The 19,327-nt window shown below is 41.2% G+C and overlaps 1 protein-coding gene across 1 annotated transcript; it reads right to left on the reverse strand.

The window, feature by feature from the left end:
- Positions 1 to 927: 927 nt before the first annotated feature.
- On the reverse strand, positions 928 to 18,793 carry DPM1 (dolichyl-phosphate mannosyltransferase subunit 1, catalytic). The gene is made up of 9 exons (XM_075276818.1): positions 18,627 to 18,793; positions 14,338 to 14,437; positions 11,820 to 11,853; positions 8,628 to 8,704; positions 8,308 to 8,333; positions 7,502 to 7,597; positions 5,931 to 5,999; positions 4,606 to 4,720; positions 928 to 1,633 (listed from the first exon to the last, which is right to left on the reverse strand). The coding sequence occupies exons 1-9, from the start codon at positions 18,764 to 18,766 to the stop codon at positions 1,529 to 1,531; spliced, it is 762 nt and encodes a 253-aa protein (XP_075132919.1). The 5' UTR covers positions 18,767 to 18,793; the 3' UTR covers positions 928 to 1,528.
- Between the last annotated feature and the right edge of the window lie 534 nt (positions 18,794 to 19,327).

A 19,327-nucleotide genomic window follows, 5' to 3' on the forward strand; every position in this document is an offset into this window, starting at 1 on the left:
TCTCATTCACTTTACTGGTGCTATTTCCACAACAGCCAAAAATGCTGCATTACCACAATGTGTGGCCTTACCCTCAAATGGGTTCTATTGCCAAAATGAAGGCATCTACTGGATAATCATTCCTTCCTGATCACTGCACAGCAATCCATTGTTAAATAGTAATACACTCATTAGCCATTGATCTAATCTTTTGCACTATTTTACCTGCAGTAAATCACCTCGTGTAAACACACTATCTGTGTCTAACTCTTAATGTTAATTTTACCGGTGTTATGCTGCATTATTCCCATAGACTTATATGGGGTGGGGAAGGCAAAAATAAAAAACGCAGTAAAAAATACAAGCGTTGTTGTGCTTTGCTACGTGTAGCCTAAATGTAATGTTTTATGTAATGTGAGAAGGTGACAGGCAGAGTGCTAGAATCCCAGTATATCTCCACCAGGTTTCTGACATATGTGTGGCTCACTGCGGGTCTCAGTAGGCCTCAGCCCCAGGTGTGGGTACTGGGCTTGTTACGGAGCCCACACTTTAGGGCAGATCCTGAAAGCAAGAGAAGGCGCCTGGGTCTGTCCTGAAATACTGAGACCATACTGTGCTATTTTATTTCTTCGTGTGGTTGATAGTAAGCCACACATATAGTTAGCTTTTTTAAATTTACTGTTTAGTGACTGCTCCGACGAGCAGGGCTTTGTTTGTCATTTTTGCTTTGAGTTAAGGCTGTATTTTATTTTGCCTAGTTTGTACCTGAAGTGAATTTATTTATTTTGCAGTTTTTCCCAAATAAACCTGTTGGCACCAGACATTGTGTCCTTGTCTCTGACTGGTTGGGTCCGTATCATTGCTGTTACCGAGCTACCTTCCCCACATTTAATATATGCATTTGTGAAAGCCTTATTAAATTATTGTATAATGAAACATCTTAAACCATTAAGTTTAGAATTTTTAAATTCTGTAAATTTGTTTGCAGTCAGCGATTTTCAGCATCTTTGTTTACATAGAGGCAGAAAGTCCATACACATTTATTCTTGTTGCAATGCATCATGAGTATCAGGCTCAACCAAACTGCACTGGATGAGGTTCATGCTGCAGCTAGGTTTCTTTTCTTAAAAATTCATTAGCTGTGAGAACAAGACCAATTCAGGAGGAGTCTTTTAGTCTTGGGATGTAAACAAGAATGTTCTTTCACAGCAGGCATCGATATTGAAGATACAGAGGAAGAATCTAATTGTATAGGATGTTAAAGGCCATTTCATTATACAGTCATCAGACCTTTTTTTTTTAATTTCTGATTTACATAAATACACATTTATTTAAAAAATATGACATTTATTCCCTCCTCTTCCTGTCAGTCTGTTATACAGGATTGAAAATTGTTGACTTCAGTTGCTGATGAAGGGGAAATGCGTGCTGGAGGTACCCAATTTGGGAATAACTTTCCAAACTGGGAAAACTGCTTTCAACTTTCCCTCTGGCTAGATTAAAGTTTTTCTGCTAAGAGTAAGTTTTGGTCAGTCTTATCTGGTTAAACTCATGTGGTCGCAAACAAGGTTAACAGCCCTTTTAGGAAAGACACAATTTCATTGCCCCCAAGTTTGGACTCTCCATAGACACGATCCACAAAGGAGATTGGCACCTGGAAAAAAAAAAATGAAAAGGGAAAATCAGGGATATGATATGTATATATCAGTGAGAGCATTAATGCCAAACTTCACTAATTCTTCAACAGACTGCTAGGAAAAGATACAGATCTACTAATCTGTGACAATACAGGTAGGTTAAGGTTCTCAAACAAACCCTGAATGACCTAAACCTAAATAGTTAGGCTTAGGTCTTAACAGGCAGAGATCATATTGGGTTGGCCACAATGCATTAACCACATAGTTTATACTTTTCATCACCTTTAAGCTTTTATAATGCCTTTCTTCACTGCAATTTTGGCATTCAATTGATGAACTAAGAACAAAAGCTATAGGTCTGTCCTAGATAAAGAGAGCTGCTGTATACTGAATTAACCTGCATTATAATCTGGAATAATTGACATGGTTTGCTGCGCAGTGGTTAGCACTGTTGCCTTACAAAACATCCTTTTCCATCCAGCCAAAGACAATATCTGCAAGGAGTATGTACACTGCTCAAAAAATATACTATATACTAGATCTGAATGAAAGAAATATTCTCAATGAATACTTTGTTCTGTACAAAGTTGAATGTGATGACAAAATCACACAAAAATCATCAATGGAAAACAAATTTATTAACCGATGGAGGCCTGGATTTGGAGTCCCCCCAACAAAAAATATAAATAATTAAATTGGAAAAACACACTACAGGCTGATCCAACTTTGATGTAAAGTCCTTAAAACATGTCAAAATGACGTTCAGTAGTGTGTGTGGCCTCCATGTGCCTGTATGACCTCCCTGAGGGATCTCCTTCCAGACCTGGACTAAAGCATCTGCCAACTCCTGGACAGTCTGTGGTGAAACGTGATATTGGTGGATGGAGCGAGACATGATATCCCAGATATGCTCAATCAGATTAAGGTCTGGGGAATGGGCGGGCCAGTCCATAGCTTCAATACCTTCATCTTGCAGGAACTCCTGACACACTCCAGCCACATGAGGTCTGGCATTGTCCTGCATTAGGAGAAACCCAGGGCCAACCACACCCGCATATGGTCTCACAAGGGGTCTGAGAATTTTGGTACCTAATGGCAGTCAGGCTACCTCTAGCGAGCACATGGAGGGCTGTGCGGCTCTCCAAAGAAGTGCCACCCCACACCATTACTGACCCACTGCCAAACCGGTCAAGCTGAAGGATGTTGCAGGCAGCAGATCGCTCTCCATAGCGTCTCCAGACTCTGTCATATGTGTTCAGTATGAACCTGCTTTCATCTGTGAAGAGCACAGGGCTCCAGTGGGGAAGTTGCCAATCCTGGTGTTCTGTGGCAAATGCCAAGCGTCCTGCACGGTGTTGGGCTGTGAGCACAACCCCCATCTTTGGATGGCAGGCCCTCATACCATCCTCATGGAGTCGATTTCTAACAGTTTGTGCAGGCACATGCACATCTGTGGCCTGCTGGAGGTAATTTTGCAGGGCTCTTGCAGTGCTCCTCCTGTTCCTCCTTGCACAAAGGCAGACGTATTGGTCCTCCTATGGCCCCCTCCACGTCTCCTGGTGTACTGGCCTGTCTCCTGATAATGCCTCCAGCCTTTGGGCACTATGCTGACAGACACAGCAAACCTTCTTGCCACAGCTCACATTGATGTGCCATCCTGGATGAGCTGCATTACCTGAGTCACTTGTGTGGGTTGTAGAGTCTGTCTCATGCTACCACGAGTGTGAAAGCACAATCAAGATTCAAAAGTGTCCAAAACATCAGCCAGAAAGCAATGGTACCGAGATGTGGACTGTGGTCGACACCTGCACAACCACTCCTTTATTGAGTGTGTCTCGATAATTGCCAATAATTTCCATTTGTTGTCTATTCCATTTGCACAACAGCATGTGAAACGGATTGTCAATCAGTGTTGCTTAAGTATTCCCTTTATTTTTTGTAAGCACTGTATGTTCTCCTTATATTTGCAAGTGGTCCAGTTTCCTCCAACACTCCAATGACTTACTGATAGGGAGTTTAGATTGTGAGCCCTGCTTGGGACAGTGTTAACAACCTGTTGCCTAGACTTTGTCCTTATGGACCAATGATTTAGTGTACCATATAACAATGTACTGCTGCGTTCCATGGCTGGGATTTATATAAACCAGCAGAAAAAAAAACTCCAAAAAACAAAAACACATACTTTTACACTTGCCTAGAGAAGGAATCCGATGAGTTTCATTAGACTCATCTCTGGTGTTGCCAGCACAGGTACATGAGAAGAAGTATAACCTGCGTTCCCTACTACAGCAAATTTCAGGACTTTAAAAACATCAAAGTTGTTCTATTACATGCTGTGCCAAGCACCTTGCAACAGGACTTTAAGCATTTTACAATACATTGTTATGTATTGCATTGTATTAGTGATCAGACCCTCTAGGATTCAAGATCCTGGAGGGTGTAAAAAGTTAAAAAAAAAAAAATAAAAAAAATTAAAAGTTCAAGTCACCCACCCTAGATCAGATCCAAAAATAATTAAACAGTGTAAACACAAACACATTGGATATCCCTGCATCTGAAACGTAGAAATTTTTTTTTTCCCACATGGTCAATGACATAATGGGAAACCCCCCAAAAAAATAACGGAATGGTCATTTTGCCTCTCATAAATTCCTGGCACAGACAGACAGCATCACTAGGGTGGACACAAAACTAATGTTCCACAAGGATTTGCTCTGGTGGTCTAGTGCCCCAAATAAAAGAATTCTTTTAGAACTCAGGGAGTGTATACCATTTGGATCTAGTAGTCTATTTTAATCTTTTCTACCTGGATTATACAAGAATAGAAAAGGCAACACAACTCTCCTGTGCCATATTTATTATACATATAATTATATTAGTCTGTATACACATGCTGCACCCTTAGAGAACATTGTATCTCCAGCTTTTTGCAGATGTCTGTTCCAATTACCATCCTACACATGACATTTTAGTAGAAGTACAACTTTACCTCTCCAATCGTGTATTTCAACTGCCGAGCTCGCACAATCATCTCCATCTGAAACACGTAACCTTTGGAGACACAGTGTTCCACCAACTTCTGCAGAACCTCTTTTTTATAAAGTCTGTATAATACAGAGGACACAGAATATTAACAATGCCAAGAGAAGATCCCCACACTGAAAAATCGTATAAGAGAATAGAATAATCCTAAAGTTTAACAAAATCCTCATCACGTTACTGATCTCTGCTTAAAGAGGACCTTTCATGGATTTGGGCACATGCGGTGTTATATACCGCTGGCTTTTCCGATCTGTGCCCCGGGTGAAGATCTATCGGTCCCGATACTGTAGCTACTCATCGTCAGAAGGGCATTTCTGACAGTCTGTCAGGAACGTCCTTCTCCACAGCAGCGCCTATAGTGCTGTGCGAGCGGGGAGGAACGCCCCCTCCCTCTGCTCACAGTACTCGTCCATAGACTAGTATTATCAGGAGGGGAGGAGGCGTTCCTCCCCGCTCACACTGTACAGCGCTATAGGTGTTGCTGTGGAGAAGGACGTTCCTGACAGAGTGTCAGAAACGCCCTTCTGACTGTAAAGAGCTACAGTACCAGGACCGATAGCTCTGTAATGGAAATGGAACGTCACACTTGTAGATGTGCCAGTAATAGTAATTTATTGAGTAGATTTCATCGCACTGTCGGCTTTCCAGGCGTATATAACACCGCATGTGCCCAAATCCATGAAAGGTCCTCTTTAATGTTAGCTAATAGGGACAGGCTAATGACAGTTCAAAAGCCTAGATTTCAGGCTGATACATCTATTTCTTCACAAAAACACACTGTTGGAAACTTTCAGAACAGGAAAAAACTGTGCTGCTGATGTCAGTTTAAGGTGGTTTGACTAAACTAGATACGCTGCAACACACCATCAGCCATGAGAAGTTTTAGGCTTAACCAAACAGGTTTCCATTCAATGACAACAAGCACAGATTTTGAAGTTGAAAAACAATTATAATTCTAAACAATTTTTCAATGGCTGACAATAACCATTATGTCTGGAAAAAAGGCTTTGGATTCAGCCATATGGCTCCCCTTTGTCAATCGCCCGGGAAAAAAACCAAAAAAACCCCCCCCCCAAAAAAAACAACACACCACTACAGACCTGAATTACTTAGGAACTTAAAGGGAACCTGTCAGCAGGATTTCACACCTCAAACCAGCCCCAAAAGTTCACCACAGGGCCCCACCATTCCTAGTTACACCACTGAGGGGAATATAAGAAACTAATTTACTTGTTTTTGGATTAGTAATAATACAAGTTGCAATTTGCTTACCTAAAACTTCCAGTCAAGTCAGAGGCTCCGGGACGCAGCAAAACCTGAGATAGGAAGTTTGCACCACGGCTGTCAAAAGAGAAAAATACCATCATAATGGTTTTATTATTATTTAAATAGTGTTCCTAAAGGGAGCCAAAACATTAAAGGGGCTCTATCAGCAAAATTATGCTGTATGAGCCCCACAAATGTTATTTTAAACCTCCCCCTGTTTTAAAATAAAACCATATTTGTAAATCATTCCTTATCGTGCCCGGTCCTCCAAGGTCCGACATCATCTTGCTGTCACGCCTTCCTCTTCTTTCTTCTTCCAGCGACGCATTCCTGTCCTCGCTCTTCCCCGCCTTCATCTTCTTTTCTTCCGGAATGAAGAAGTTCACGGGCGTACTGCGCATGTTCTAAGGGGTACTTAGAACTACAACAAAAACGGTGCCGCCGCATGCACAGTAGCGCGGAGGGAGCAATACTGTGCACACGTGGGATTTGAACACAACCCGCCGGAAGAACAGAAGATGAAGGCGGGGAAGAGCCAGGACAGGAGGACGTCGCTGGAGGAAGAAAGAAGAGGAAGGCATGACAGCAATATGACGTCGGACCTTGGAGGACCGCCCATCGTGCACAATAAGGTATGATTTACAAATATGTTTTTTTTAATGGTTTTATTTGAAAACAAGGGGTGGGGTAAGGTTTAAAATAACTTTAGCGGTGTCTGAATAGCCTTTTTAAAGGTATTCACGCATATGGGGCGCTTACAGCATAATTTTGCTGATAGAGCCCCTTTAAAGGGGCGGTGTTAATGCGGAAAAGGGAACAGAATCCCCAGGTGGAGACCAAGCGCAGATGTGAACCTAGCCTTAATGCTAGGGAGAATTTTAGAAACTATTTTCTATTCAAAGGATGTTACATAGCTTAATTAAGTAATTTACAAAAATATTCACAACATAATAAATAAAGAAATAAAAGCACAGTCACACTTTAAATTAAAATAAAAAAAATCCCCCGATAAGGGGCATCTTTCCCTAGTTCATCACCAAACACAATTTTCAGCTTGTTAAAGTGCTAATAGAAAATAAAATTTTAAAAAATATTTTATTTCCATTGTGGTGGTTTTTATTTAGGCGACACACACGAAAGCTGTAATGGTGGTGTTCTTTTCTTAATTCATTTTTTTCAATTCAGTTTTTTGTATTTTTTTCTTTCTTATTATGTTTGGGGGAAGAGGGGCTTTTTAACAAATTTTTATTGCCGATCTCGCCTGTAAAGGGGGCTGATATTGGCCCTAGTTACAAGGGGAATACAGCCTTCTAACATTAACTACAGAGCTGATCTGGGCCCGCTAGGACCCAGCAGCCACCTGGCAATCATGTGACTGCTGCAACTGAGGCAGGAAGTAACATGGTGGCTTCCTGATCTTTGTACACAGGAAGGCATGGACAGTAATAAACTGCATTTTCCTTCTCTATGGGGAGTCTATTTGTTACCAACAGCCACCACCTGGATATCTATGGGCAGTCGGCAAATAGTTAATCATTCATTAACCCCACACACATACTACAGTGTCTTCTGCTGACCTGATGAGCTTCCTCTTTAAGTCCCATCCATAGACGCCTCCATTTCCAATGTATCGAGTCCCAGACACAATATCAAAGTTGCCTTCTTTTTGTTTGCTGCAAAAATACAATGAAGTTAATTGTCTGCAGGTAATATTCATATGTATTAAAGTTTTTTTTTTTTTTGTTTTTTTTTTATAACATTAAATAATAGACAGGTGACTACCCCCACGAGATAAGCAGACATTTCCTGAAATAATCTGTGCTGCTAGAAATGCTTTTTACTAGTTAAAGGGGAAGTCCCATGATCATGACCATATCTATATTTGTAGATATTTAAAAGTTTAAACATTTTTGAAAATATAAGTAATTAAAAATTCTGCAGCATTTCAAAGATTTTCTCTAACTTTCTTAGGGGTGACAGTCTGTTGTTTTTATCGGTTGCCAATGGACACGACCACAAATGCAGAAACTTTCTATGGTCTGGGACTTGTCAGGAACCCAGCTATGATTGTCTTATTGTAGCTGGGTTATCATGCAGGGACACAACATGTATCAGAAGATATTCCGGCCACAATAAAGAAATCATGGTGGATTTTATGACCTTAGAGAGGTTCTGCATTCATGGTCGTATCCACTGGCAACCGATCAAGATAACAAGACTGTGATCACAAGATATTTAGAGAAAATCTTTAAAACCCTGCAAAATCTTTAATTACTTATATTTGCAAAAAGGTTTAACTTTTAATTATCTACAAATTTGAAAATTTCTTTAAAATACTTTCCTAAAATACTGTGTGCTACACAACAAAGAGTACAGTACTCACTTGATGAACTCTGGGATGAATTTAGGCTGAATGAGGGGGAAAAAAAAAAAAAGAAACATAACATTAAATAAAATCCTTTTCATTACATTCATATGGAAATTAAAAGGTGCCTTAGGTGATATCAATAAGTCAGAAGTATTCCTTGGCTTAGATCTCCAATGCAAGGCTTCAATATATGCGACTCGATAGCCATGCAGTGATATGCAGTGTAAAAAAACATACTTTTTGCTGATAGTGACTGATCACATATAACAATAATAAGCCAGAAATGTACATTGTGTGTAAAAGTCTGGTCTCTGCAAGATGTGAATACTACATACATGGTGGGAGAGGTCAGCATCCATAATTATGATGAAATTTCCTGAAGCATGCTGCATGCCATGAATGTACGCCGTTCCTAGATTATAAAAAACAAAAACAAAAAACACAGTTTAGCGCAAGGGTGCAGAAATTTAAATTTTTGCGTTACATGGACAGATTGTTTAACAAAAGTAACTTGTCAGTAGGATTGAGGTTCCCAAACTGTCCACCAAATTGTTATTCAGGATTGTAATAGGTAGACAATGATGCCCCTGTATATTCAGCCGAATGTAGGAAAAGAACTTTGGAATCGCAGCAAGCTATATTGAAATAACCTTTAAAAAGTGACAGGGATGGTGGCATCAAATAGGCATGATGGTCAACCCTCTACCCCCTTGGCTTGACTGCTGTCTCTCAGTTTGGGGTAAGTCATTACAAGTCAGCTGCAATAGCATCTGGCATATGCAGACATGGAGCCAAAGTCAAAGTCAGTGCTATAATGGCACAGCGCTTGGTTTTTCTGTAGTTAAAAACTGTATTCAGTTCTTCATTTAACAAGTGCTGTGTTAACCCATCCATCCATTGTTGATTTCAAAGCCAAAAGGTAGACCTTCATTACCCATGTCGGGTTATGTTTCCTTATGCTAAGATCCCATGGACACAGGGAAATTCAGGCTAGCAAATCCAGACCGTACATTGGCTGGAGCTCCTTGCCTGGACCCAGTCAGGAGAACAGGACTCTTATCATCATAGAGTACTAGGATGCGAGCAGTTCCTGCTTCCTTGCTGCTCTCATATATATACACCGTATGGAACTGTAAGGCTCCGTTCCCATGGACTAACGCGCTGCTCATTTAGACACGTAAACTTGTGTCAGAGCGAGGTGCTTCAAAACAGATCCCAATGATTTCAATGGGTGCCAGCTTATGCACGCTACACATTGAAATCAATGGGAGGCTTTATAACCCATTGATTTCAGCCGTAAGCCGGCACCCATTGAAATCAATGGGATCTGTTTTGAAGCACCTCGCTCTGACATGTGTATACGTGTCTAAATGAGCGGCGCGTTACTCCGTGGGAACGGAGCCTAAAGCTTGCAGGCAGGCAGGGACATCCAGCATCAGAGATCACTATAATGCCAGGAGTCCTGATTCCTTACTACATGCCAGTCAGGAAATTTAGCCAAGGTATTAGAGATGAGTGAGTATATTTGATCGAATACCTCCGCTGCATAGTTCTGGTGTAAAAAGTGACAGGGAAAGTGGGAGGGGCATCAAATTTTTACTGCCCCTCCCACCTTCCCTGGCGCTTTTTTACACCAAGAACTATGCAGCGGAGGTATTCAATCGGATATATTCGCTCATCTCTACAAGGTATGGACCGGATTTTACATCTGGGATTCCCCAGGTTGGGGGAGTAACCACACCACATAGAAAGCATCTGCACACATTGACAAAAGTAGCATTAGACATTTGCAAATGTGTACAGCAGCTGCTTAGTTTGATGGCTCTAAACTATTATCTACCTTATTCACATGACAGTGATTGTTGGCTATATTGACAGGTTTTTTTTTTTCTGTTATGTTTCTTAAACAGGCATCAAATAGCTACATTAATTTCACTGGCCGGTGAAATGGAGCTATTCACATGAAAGATATTTTGACAATCCATGGTCACAGACAAAATAAGACAAAATATTGGTCGTATCACTTAGTGTTCAGGTCACGCCTCAGTCAGTGCTGAGGCTGCCAATGCTTAAAGAAGTTGGCCACTTTCAGACCAATATTGAGAGACAAATGTTATGGTTTGTATAATAAAAAGTTGTACAATTTTCCAATATACTTTCTGTATCAATTCCTCACAGTTTTCTAGATCTCTGCTTGCTGTCATTCATTCTGTTACTTCTAGTGGATAAAACTCTGACCATGGTCATGTGATTTACAGTCCATGGTCATGTGATTTACAGTCCATGGTCATGTGATTTACAGTCCATGGTCATGTGATGAGGACACAGGTGCCACTCAGCACAATAATCAGACATCTGCCTGGTAATGAGCTGTGCACCTGTGTGTCCATCACATGACCAGGGACTGTAAATCACATGACCATGGTCAGAGTTTTATCCTCTAGAAGTAACAGAATGAATGATAATAAGCAGAGATCTAGAAAACTGAGGAACTGATACAGAAAGTATATTGGAAAATTGTATATGTTTTTATTGTACAAACAACAACATTTGTTTCTCAATATTGGTCTGAAAGTGGCCAACCCCTTTAAAGACTGCCATCAGAACCCAGCACATCAACCCAGATAGGTGTCAGCTGAATCACTTGTAAATCGGTGCCTGTGATGCCATAACATTGCTGCTTTTCTCAATAAACAAAGTATCTGTCTGGAGCAATGAGGAGTTTTCGGCTTACCTCTTTAGAGCAATGAGGGTGTTGCCATTGCTCCAAAGAGCTCACAGGCATATTGACAACAACATTATCACAGCAACAGAGGTAGCAATTCACATGGGGAAAACGGTTTTATTCAGGTGACCCAAGTAAAAGCACTAAATGACTAGTACATTCCATTTGACCCTGCAGCCAGTAACAACAGAAAGACCATAATAAATTAATGCATTTACATAAAGGAGTTTTCTGGCACTTTTTTTTAAATTGATGGCCTATTCTATCCAAGCACTGGTATTTTTGACTGACAGCCTAATGACTGCTGTTGGCCAGGAGTGAATGACATATACATGTTCGATCACAGGCCATTCTTCAGCCAAATCACCCACTTCAGCTGAAGAAAACAGAGTGCGTATGGCCTGCTTTAGACTGATTAATTCTCAGGAATGAGTAGTCCTAGAAATTTGTTCTCAAAAACTGTGCCGAATTTTAGGCCATCTTCACCTGTTATAACAAGACCTCTCTATTACCTATATTGGTGGTGGCTTTTGGGCTGTTTATATGTTACACTTCTTGTCATTGGCAGAAAACATTTTTACACACAACAGATCAGTTGGCCATTTATACACAACAATTTAGACCAATATTGATCATGGCTTTTGGGAAAAGCTTCACATTTTTGTAAAACTAAAAGGGGAAAATCTTAAACAACTTCTTATATAAATACAACCCAATATATAGAAACAATCATCATTTTATCATCAGTTTTGGAAGCATCAGTGAACAGGCAACAGGTTACAATATATTATATCATCATTACCTAGCCCCAGCTTCTTTTCTCTTGGCCTGAGCAGCTGAAAGAAGAAAAACAATACACATGGCTATCATCAACTCCAAACATAAATCAAAAACAGTAATTATATATTTAAATTCCTATAACCCCAGTTTTCCATTTTTGTTTTCGACTCCCCGCCTCCCAAACTCCATAGCTTTCTTATTTTTCAGGTATATGAGGGCTTAATGTTTGCAGGACAAATTGTTCTTCCTAATGGTACCATTAATTATTCTGACAATGTACTGGGAAAAAAAAAAAAAAGAAAAAAAAAGCAGAATGGTGGTTGAAAGGAGAAAAAGTGCATTTGTGGGACTCTCATCACCTTAGTTTTTACAGCCCTCACTCTACAGACAACATAACATGTTATCTGTATTCTATGTTTCGGTAGGATTCCAGGGATACCAAATTTATATCGTTTTATCTACATTTTAACTTTGCAGGAAAAAAAACCCAAATATTTTTCTAAAAGTCACCATATTCTGACACCCGTAACTTTTTTAAAATAATTCTGTGTACAGGTATGCATAGGGCAGTTTTTTGGTTTTTTTTGCAAGGTCAGGTGTACTTTTTAGTTATACCATTTTGGGAAATGTCTATTGCTTTGATCAATTTTTTTCATTTTTTTTAATCAGAGGCAAAACAACGGGGAAAAAAAACCCCCAAAAACACCACACCAGTTGTTTTCAGACACTGGGATACCTAATTTGTAAGTAGTTCACTGTAATTTTCTACTGTTTTGTCTAATCACTAATGCAATGCATTACAATGCTAATGCATTGTAATGTACCATCAAATGAAGGCCAGACAAGACTGGAAGTCTTCATTAGGCTCCCGGCTGCTATAGCAACAGATCGCAGCCCCAGATCTTGGTCCAGGCACTGGCAACACTACTCAAAATGGTGGTACCGATGCACCACCTGGAAAATGGCACTTTGGTCAGCTCCTGGCCTCTGCTGTATAATACCCAACATATACATCTAATATATTTAAATTCCCAACATCCGATGTACTATTACGGTGGATAGCGGAAAGTGTTTTTTTTTTTTTTTAAAACCAAACACCCAAGAGGGAACAAGTTAGGAATAGAGTAGAAAGGATAGCTTAGGGTAAGATATGTTAGTCAAGTGTGCGGAGGTGTAGAACAATGTGATCAGGCCATTTGATAAAGACTGCCTGAACACATGTGACTTTAGGACATTTTTGAAGCTGCTGTAGTTGGTGGATTAACCCGATTCTCTGGTGTAAAGCAATCCAGAGTACTGGTGCAGCTCTAAAAAAAAAGAAATCTTGGAGACAGGATTGGAAAGTTCGGATAACAGAGGACACAAGTCTTAAGGTCATTGTCAGAACAGAGAGGACAGTTAGGGTGGGAGACAATGATGAGAGAGGAGCAGCAGTATAGATGGATTTAAGCGCAAGTATGATTTTATATTGTATTCTGTGGTGAATGGGCAATCAGTGCAGTGACTGACACAAGGTAGATGCATTCGTGTACTGGTGTTATAGAAAGAGGAGTAGCATTCAGGACAGATTGTAGAGGAGAGAGTTTAGTAAGAGGAAGCCCAACTAGGATTGCAATAGTCAAGACGAAAGAAAACCAAAGCAACAATGAGGGTTTTTGAGGTTTCCATAGTGAGAAAAATGGTTGATTCTCGAGAAGTTTGCCGATGTCTATATTGGGCTTTAAAACGGTCAAAGGTACTAATTTATTCAGGATATTTTTGAGAGACTCATGGTAGTGCCAAGTTGCCAGTTAAAGGGGTTGTCCAGGATAAATATAAATTTCTACACTAAACATCCTACCCCTGCCTAGTTTCTAAATTACATAATTCAACTAAAATGTATAGTTACCCATGTCCCAGGGACAGTCACGTGATCGCCCCAGGGACATTTTACGATTATCCGGCGACAATCCATTTCTGGAAATGAAACCCCACTACTACTCCCCCTTCATTAAACTTACTGCTCTTCGTTCCAGATTTCCTCCTGCAGGAACTGCCTCTTCCTGTGAGACATTGCTTTACACTATAACAGACATTCCATCTCTATTGCGCAACCGAAGGAGCCGCCCAATAGTGTAGTAGAGATGGAGTGAAGGCTACAGCACAGTGCCCGACTGCTGCACAAGCGCTAGCAGAATCAAAGAAGGGGAGCCGCCGTTCTCCGCAGAAGGAAGTCTGGACAGGAAGAAGGCAGGCAAGTATAATGGGGGAGGGTGGATGTGGGTTGAGTTAGTTGGGAAGGGCTAGTAGTGGGTGGAATAGCTATGGAGACAAGAAGGGGGGGGGGGTTAGAGAGGGAGGAGTGAGAGCCTACAGCTCCCATAATGCATTGCATTAGCTAAGGCAGCAGGAAGTTACACCAAGTAAACAAATGCAGAAGATGCTAGGAGCTCTCAGAGAAACCCAGTATAAATAACACTGATGTAGACCATCTAACTGCCCGTTGCCATGGTCTTGGCTGCCTGCAGCATGTGGTGTCCTAACCATATAAATCTACTTACAATCTTGTCGGAGCCATAGATTTTCTGCAGCTGCTGAGCAACTTCCAATGTCCCATCTGGGCTTCCATCATCAATTATTATGATTTCATAATTATATCCACTGAAAGAGAAAATAAATTAGTGGCAACTCTTCATTCTACAAACACTAATAAAATAACAAACCAAACAGGAACTCAGGAATTCAAGCTACCGTATATGCTTGAGTATAAGCCGACGCCCCTAATTTTACCACAAAAAAACTGGGAAAACCACCAGTTCTCAAGCTCAGGGAAGGGGCAGACAGACAACAAAACATGTAGGATTTAGCTGTCCGCTTGAAAAATCGGACATCTTTATAAACGGACACTTAATGACACACACGGACAGTAAAGGACACTACATGATATCCCATTTAAAATAATGCAAATTGTAAACGGACACAGTTAGTTTCCGATGCTAAAATCTTGCGCAGACATTAGCATCTGACACCGACGCTAGTGTGAATCCAGCTTAACACAGTATGCAAAAAATTACCGTATTTTTTGGACTATAAGACGCACTGGACTATAAGACGCACCTAGGTTTTAGAGGAGGAAAATAGGGGAAAAAAAATTTCAAGCAAAAAATGGTAAAATATTTAATATATGGGAGTTGTAGTTTTGCAACAGCTGCAAGGCCACATTGACAGGTGACCCTGCAGCTGTACGGGGATGCATAGAGTGGGTTTTTTTGCGGGTCCAGAAGTACTTTTTAGTTTACCATTTTGGGGAATATCTATTGCTTAGATTACCTTGTATTGAAAAAAAAACCCGGTGGTTTATGACATATGATTTTCTACTTTTATATATATATTCTAGGGACAGGAGGTGATTTAGAACTTTTATTTTTCATATTTTTATTATATATTTTTAAAGGTTTTTTTTTTTTTTTTTTACTATTTTATTCCCCCCCCGGGGGCATGAACCTGCGGTCACTTGATTGCAAGTTCCATAGACGGCAATACAAGTGTATTGCCGTCTATGGGACATTCTGTATATTAGTATTAGGGCTGGTCATAGAGACCAGCCGCAATACTAATATAGCCGTGACAGGCCGGGGAGCCTCATTAGGCTCCCGGCTGTCACCCGAACAGGTCGGCTCCTGCGATATCGCCGCGCAGGAGCCGGCCTGCAACTCTACAGGTACGGGGCCGGTGGGGACCGGCCCCGGGGGAGAAGAGGCCGCTGACAGACTGCAGACCCGGCATCCGCTGTACTAGAGAGGCGGATGCCGGGGAGGGATAGACGCCGTGGCCTGAGACATCGCTACAATCCTCTGCCCTGCCTGAAGCCAGCGGCAGGGGGACGGAGGAGCGGAATAGCATCACTCCTCCCGCTGCTGGCTTCATGCAGGGCAGAGGATCGCAGCGATGTCTCAGGCCCCGGCGTCTATCACTTGCCGGCATTCGCCTCTCTATTACGGCGGGTGCCAGGCCAGGCACATTCAGACTATAAGACGCACCCTTCTTTTCCCCCAAAATTTTGGGGAAAAAAAGTGCGTCTTATAGTCCGAAAAATACGTTAGCCCTCATAAGGCTATGTCAACACAACAGAAAAAATAAAGTCATGAATTTTGGATGGCAAGTGAAATATAAAAAAGGCCACTGAAGATTAATACCTAAACTGTCCTACATCCCTAAGGAGTTAAACAACTTGAAAAACAGAAATAATAATATTAATAATACTAATGATGATATAGCTTATAAAACCAAAGATATAGTTTGGACATTTACTGATGCAGAAATACCAACTATGTTAAAGGGGCTCTATCAGCAAAATTATGCTGTATGAGCCGGACATATGCCTAAATAGCCTAAAAACGAATTTTCTAATTATACTTAACGTGCACGGTGGGCAGTCGTGCACTGTCAGACATCATCTTGCTTCTTCTTTCTTCTTCCAGCAACGCCCTCCTGTCCTCGCTGTTCCACGCCTTGATCTTCTGTCCTTCCGGCGGATTGTGTTCAAATCCCGCGTGTGCGCAGTATCACTCCCTCCGGAGCTCGCGAACGTCTTCATTCCGGAAGAAAAGAAGATCAAGGTGTGGAAGAGCGAAGACAGGAAGGTGTCACTGGAAGAAGAGGAAGGCTTTTAAAATAAGATTAGCAGTGCTTGAATAGCCTTTTTAAAGGCTATTCAGGCATATGTGGGGCTCATACAGCATAAAACTTTAATTTTTCTTTATTATTTACATTTTTACCAAAGAAATCGGAAAAGGTTTTTTTTCTGTAAATATTTCTTTTATGCCTTTTTAATTTCTTTTAAAGGGGTTGTCCAGTTCACCCAAAATGCAGCTGTAATGTAACCCCTTCATTCCTGTGCCAGCTGTCAGGCAAGGTCTGCTGAGAAGTAGCAGAGATTACCTAGCAGCTGTTGCAGGCATAAAGGAGTATATAACTTTTTTTTTGGTCCATTACTTTGCCACATTAAAGCTAGGGACTCATATTGTGGAAATGCAGTGTTTTTGAATGAAGACAACCACTGCATTTTACAGTACCAGCAAAGTGAATGAGATTGATTTATCTTATCCACACATTGCATAATTTTTTTTTTTATTTTTAAAAGCAAGACAAAGTATACATTTTATTGCAGAATTAAAAGCATTTTTCCTAGTCACTTAATAGGTGAAAGAAAAACAGCATTAACTCAAAGCAACATGCAACAAGCTTTTGCTGCAAGGGGCCTTAGGTGAATTTTAAGTCACATTATGGGTACTGTGGGGAAGTTAGCTCAGTAGAAGTAGTGGTGCGGGCCCAAGCAGTCAAGACAGGGACACAAAATATGCAGCAAACAGGTCTATTAAGAAAGAAAAAAACTAGAAAATAAAGAAACCTTGACTTCAGGCACAAAATGAATAAGACAATACAGACTTAACTTCAGGCAAAAAAAAAACACCAAAAAAACTAAATACTGCTCATCTGGGCGACTAAGTAGACAGTAGGTTAACGAACCATACACTTCCTTTCCTTCAGGGTCCATTCACACGGAGGAATGAATAGTAATGAGTAGAGATGAGCGAGTACTATTCGAAACGGCTGTTTCGAATAGCATGCACCCATAGCAATGAATGGAGCCGGCCGGCACGCAGACGGGGCCCGCGTCCTGCCACTTAACCCCCTGTGTGCCAGCTGAGTCCATTCATTGATTTGGGTGCGTGCTATTCGAAACTGCCGTTTTGAATAGTACTCGCTCATCTCTAGTAATGAGTAATAAGCCAAGGATCTACACCGGGGCTGAGGCCTACTCCAGATCCGCCCTGGACCACACATACTGTATGTCAGAAACCTGGGGCTGATATATCTGGACTTCAGTGAGGGAGGAACCTGAGTGAACTGCAATGCATCATGGTAGTCGTAGGTTAAGACAGCAGGAAGTTACCCATGTAAACAAATGCAGAGAACACCATGAGCTCCCAGAGGAAGCCAGAAATCACTGCTAAAGGTATTTGGGTACATTTTGTAACCCATTGATAGCACTAACAGACCTTTTTTAAAAAGATTTTTTTTGCCCAGAAAATCCCTTTAAATATATTTATGTAGCGTTTGGGGTATATATTTGATAGGTGCACAAATATAACTGTAGGCCATTTACATTGCAGCTTAGTATAAAGTTGCCTGTATGAATAGTTGGGCTACTCACATGACAAGGGAACTTTATTATGTCATTGCTTGTATAATGCATCGTAATGCGTCACAATGGATTCAGTGTTTTTATATTACAAAGTGCACCATCTGTCCTAACATAGTAGACTTGTGAGCTTGGTCCCCATAGAGCTCCCAAAACAACCCAGGCACCTGTGAATGGGGTGACACAGACAGATCATTGGCACTGCTGTCATGTAACCACATGTAAGTCGCTGTTCAGAGCACCCGGTTGCACCCTAGAAACCCCCAGAAATAATAATAAAACTGTAACCCTCACTCAACTGCAGCCTTACAGAGGGAAGATAAGTTCTATATTGTGTGAGGACATCATCCTGCAGTATTGTGACTAGTAAAGTACACCACCACAGGCTATGATCACATGTGTATACAGCCCTGGACCCTGCTCACTGATTTATCCCTCCACCACGAGTGCACACAGTCTTTTGCAATCCCAAACTATGACTACAGCTCCCAGCATGCTTTGCTAACCTAACATTCAATGCATTTCTATGGGTGCTCATATGGGTCAAAATAGTTTAATTTCAATAAACGAACAAACAAACCATCCAGTGTTAGAGGAGAAGTGAGGGGGCGGGGTAAGGTATATAAACAGCGGTTAGGACGGTACCTCTCTCCAAAGTATTTGACCAGCAGCCATACTATCAGCGGCAGATTCTCTCTCTCATTATAGGTGGGCAGCAGCACCGAATACTTATCCCTTCTTCCCTCATCTTTCCGGATTTTATCCCGTTGACTGACAACAGGCATGGCGACCAGCAACAACCAGGATGTGACAAGGCAGCTGATCACTGGTTCAATCACGTAGCCAATCAGATCGAACGCTTGGTAGGAGGCGGGTGTTACAGTATCCAATCAGAGGTTGCGGATCAAGGTCCCGATGTATTCCACAATTGATTCCGGTTTCGATGGGCGTGGCTAGTGGTGATTGCTTGGCTTTGCTGGTGGGCTAGTCAGAGAGCGTCACTGGCTGCTGAGAAGACAGCATAGGGCTGAGCAGCGGGTCTAGAAGCCTGACTTCTGGTATATGGAGCAGCGTCTTGAGATACAGGCAGTGTGAAGATTTGGACAAGTAACATAGTGCGAAAAAAATGCAAAGTAAAGAAAGGATATTGAGCTTCACTGAAGGAAGTTGACTTTGCATAATAAGTGGAATGTGTGAGACATAACATATGGGGCAGAGAAACTAACATGCGCCCAGACTCATAACTTAAAGGGATTCTACCATTAAAGGGATTCTACCATTAAAACCTTTTTTTTTTTGTGTGGATAAGACGTCGGAATAGCCTTTAGAAAGGCTATTCGTCTCTT

This window comes from Leptodactylus fuscus, chromosome 6 (genome assembly GCF_031893055.1).
Source record: "Leptodactylus fuscus isolate aLepFus1 chromosome 6, aLepFus1.hap2, whole genome shotgun sequence".
NCBI lineage: Eukaryota > Metazoa > Chordata > Amphibia > Anura > Leptodactylidae > Leptodactylus > Leptodactylus fuscus.

Coding starts and splice junctions, on each gene's coding strand:
- DPM1 (XM_075276818.1), bottom strand. CDS start 18,766: ATGCCTGTTGTCAGTCAACGGGATAAAATCCGGAAAGATGAGGGAAGA. Junction 7,598..8,307: donor TTCATCCCAGAGTTCATCAA/GTGAGTACTGTA, acceptor GTATTTTTGCAG/CAAACAAAAAGAAGGCAACT. Junction 1,634..4,605: donor TGAAATACACGATTGGAGAG/GTAAAGTTGTAC, acceptor TTTTTTTTCCAG/GTGCCAATCTCCTTTGTGGA.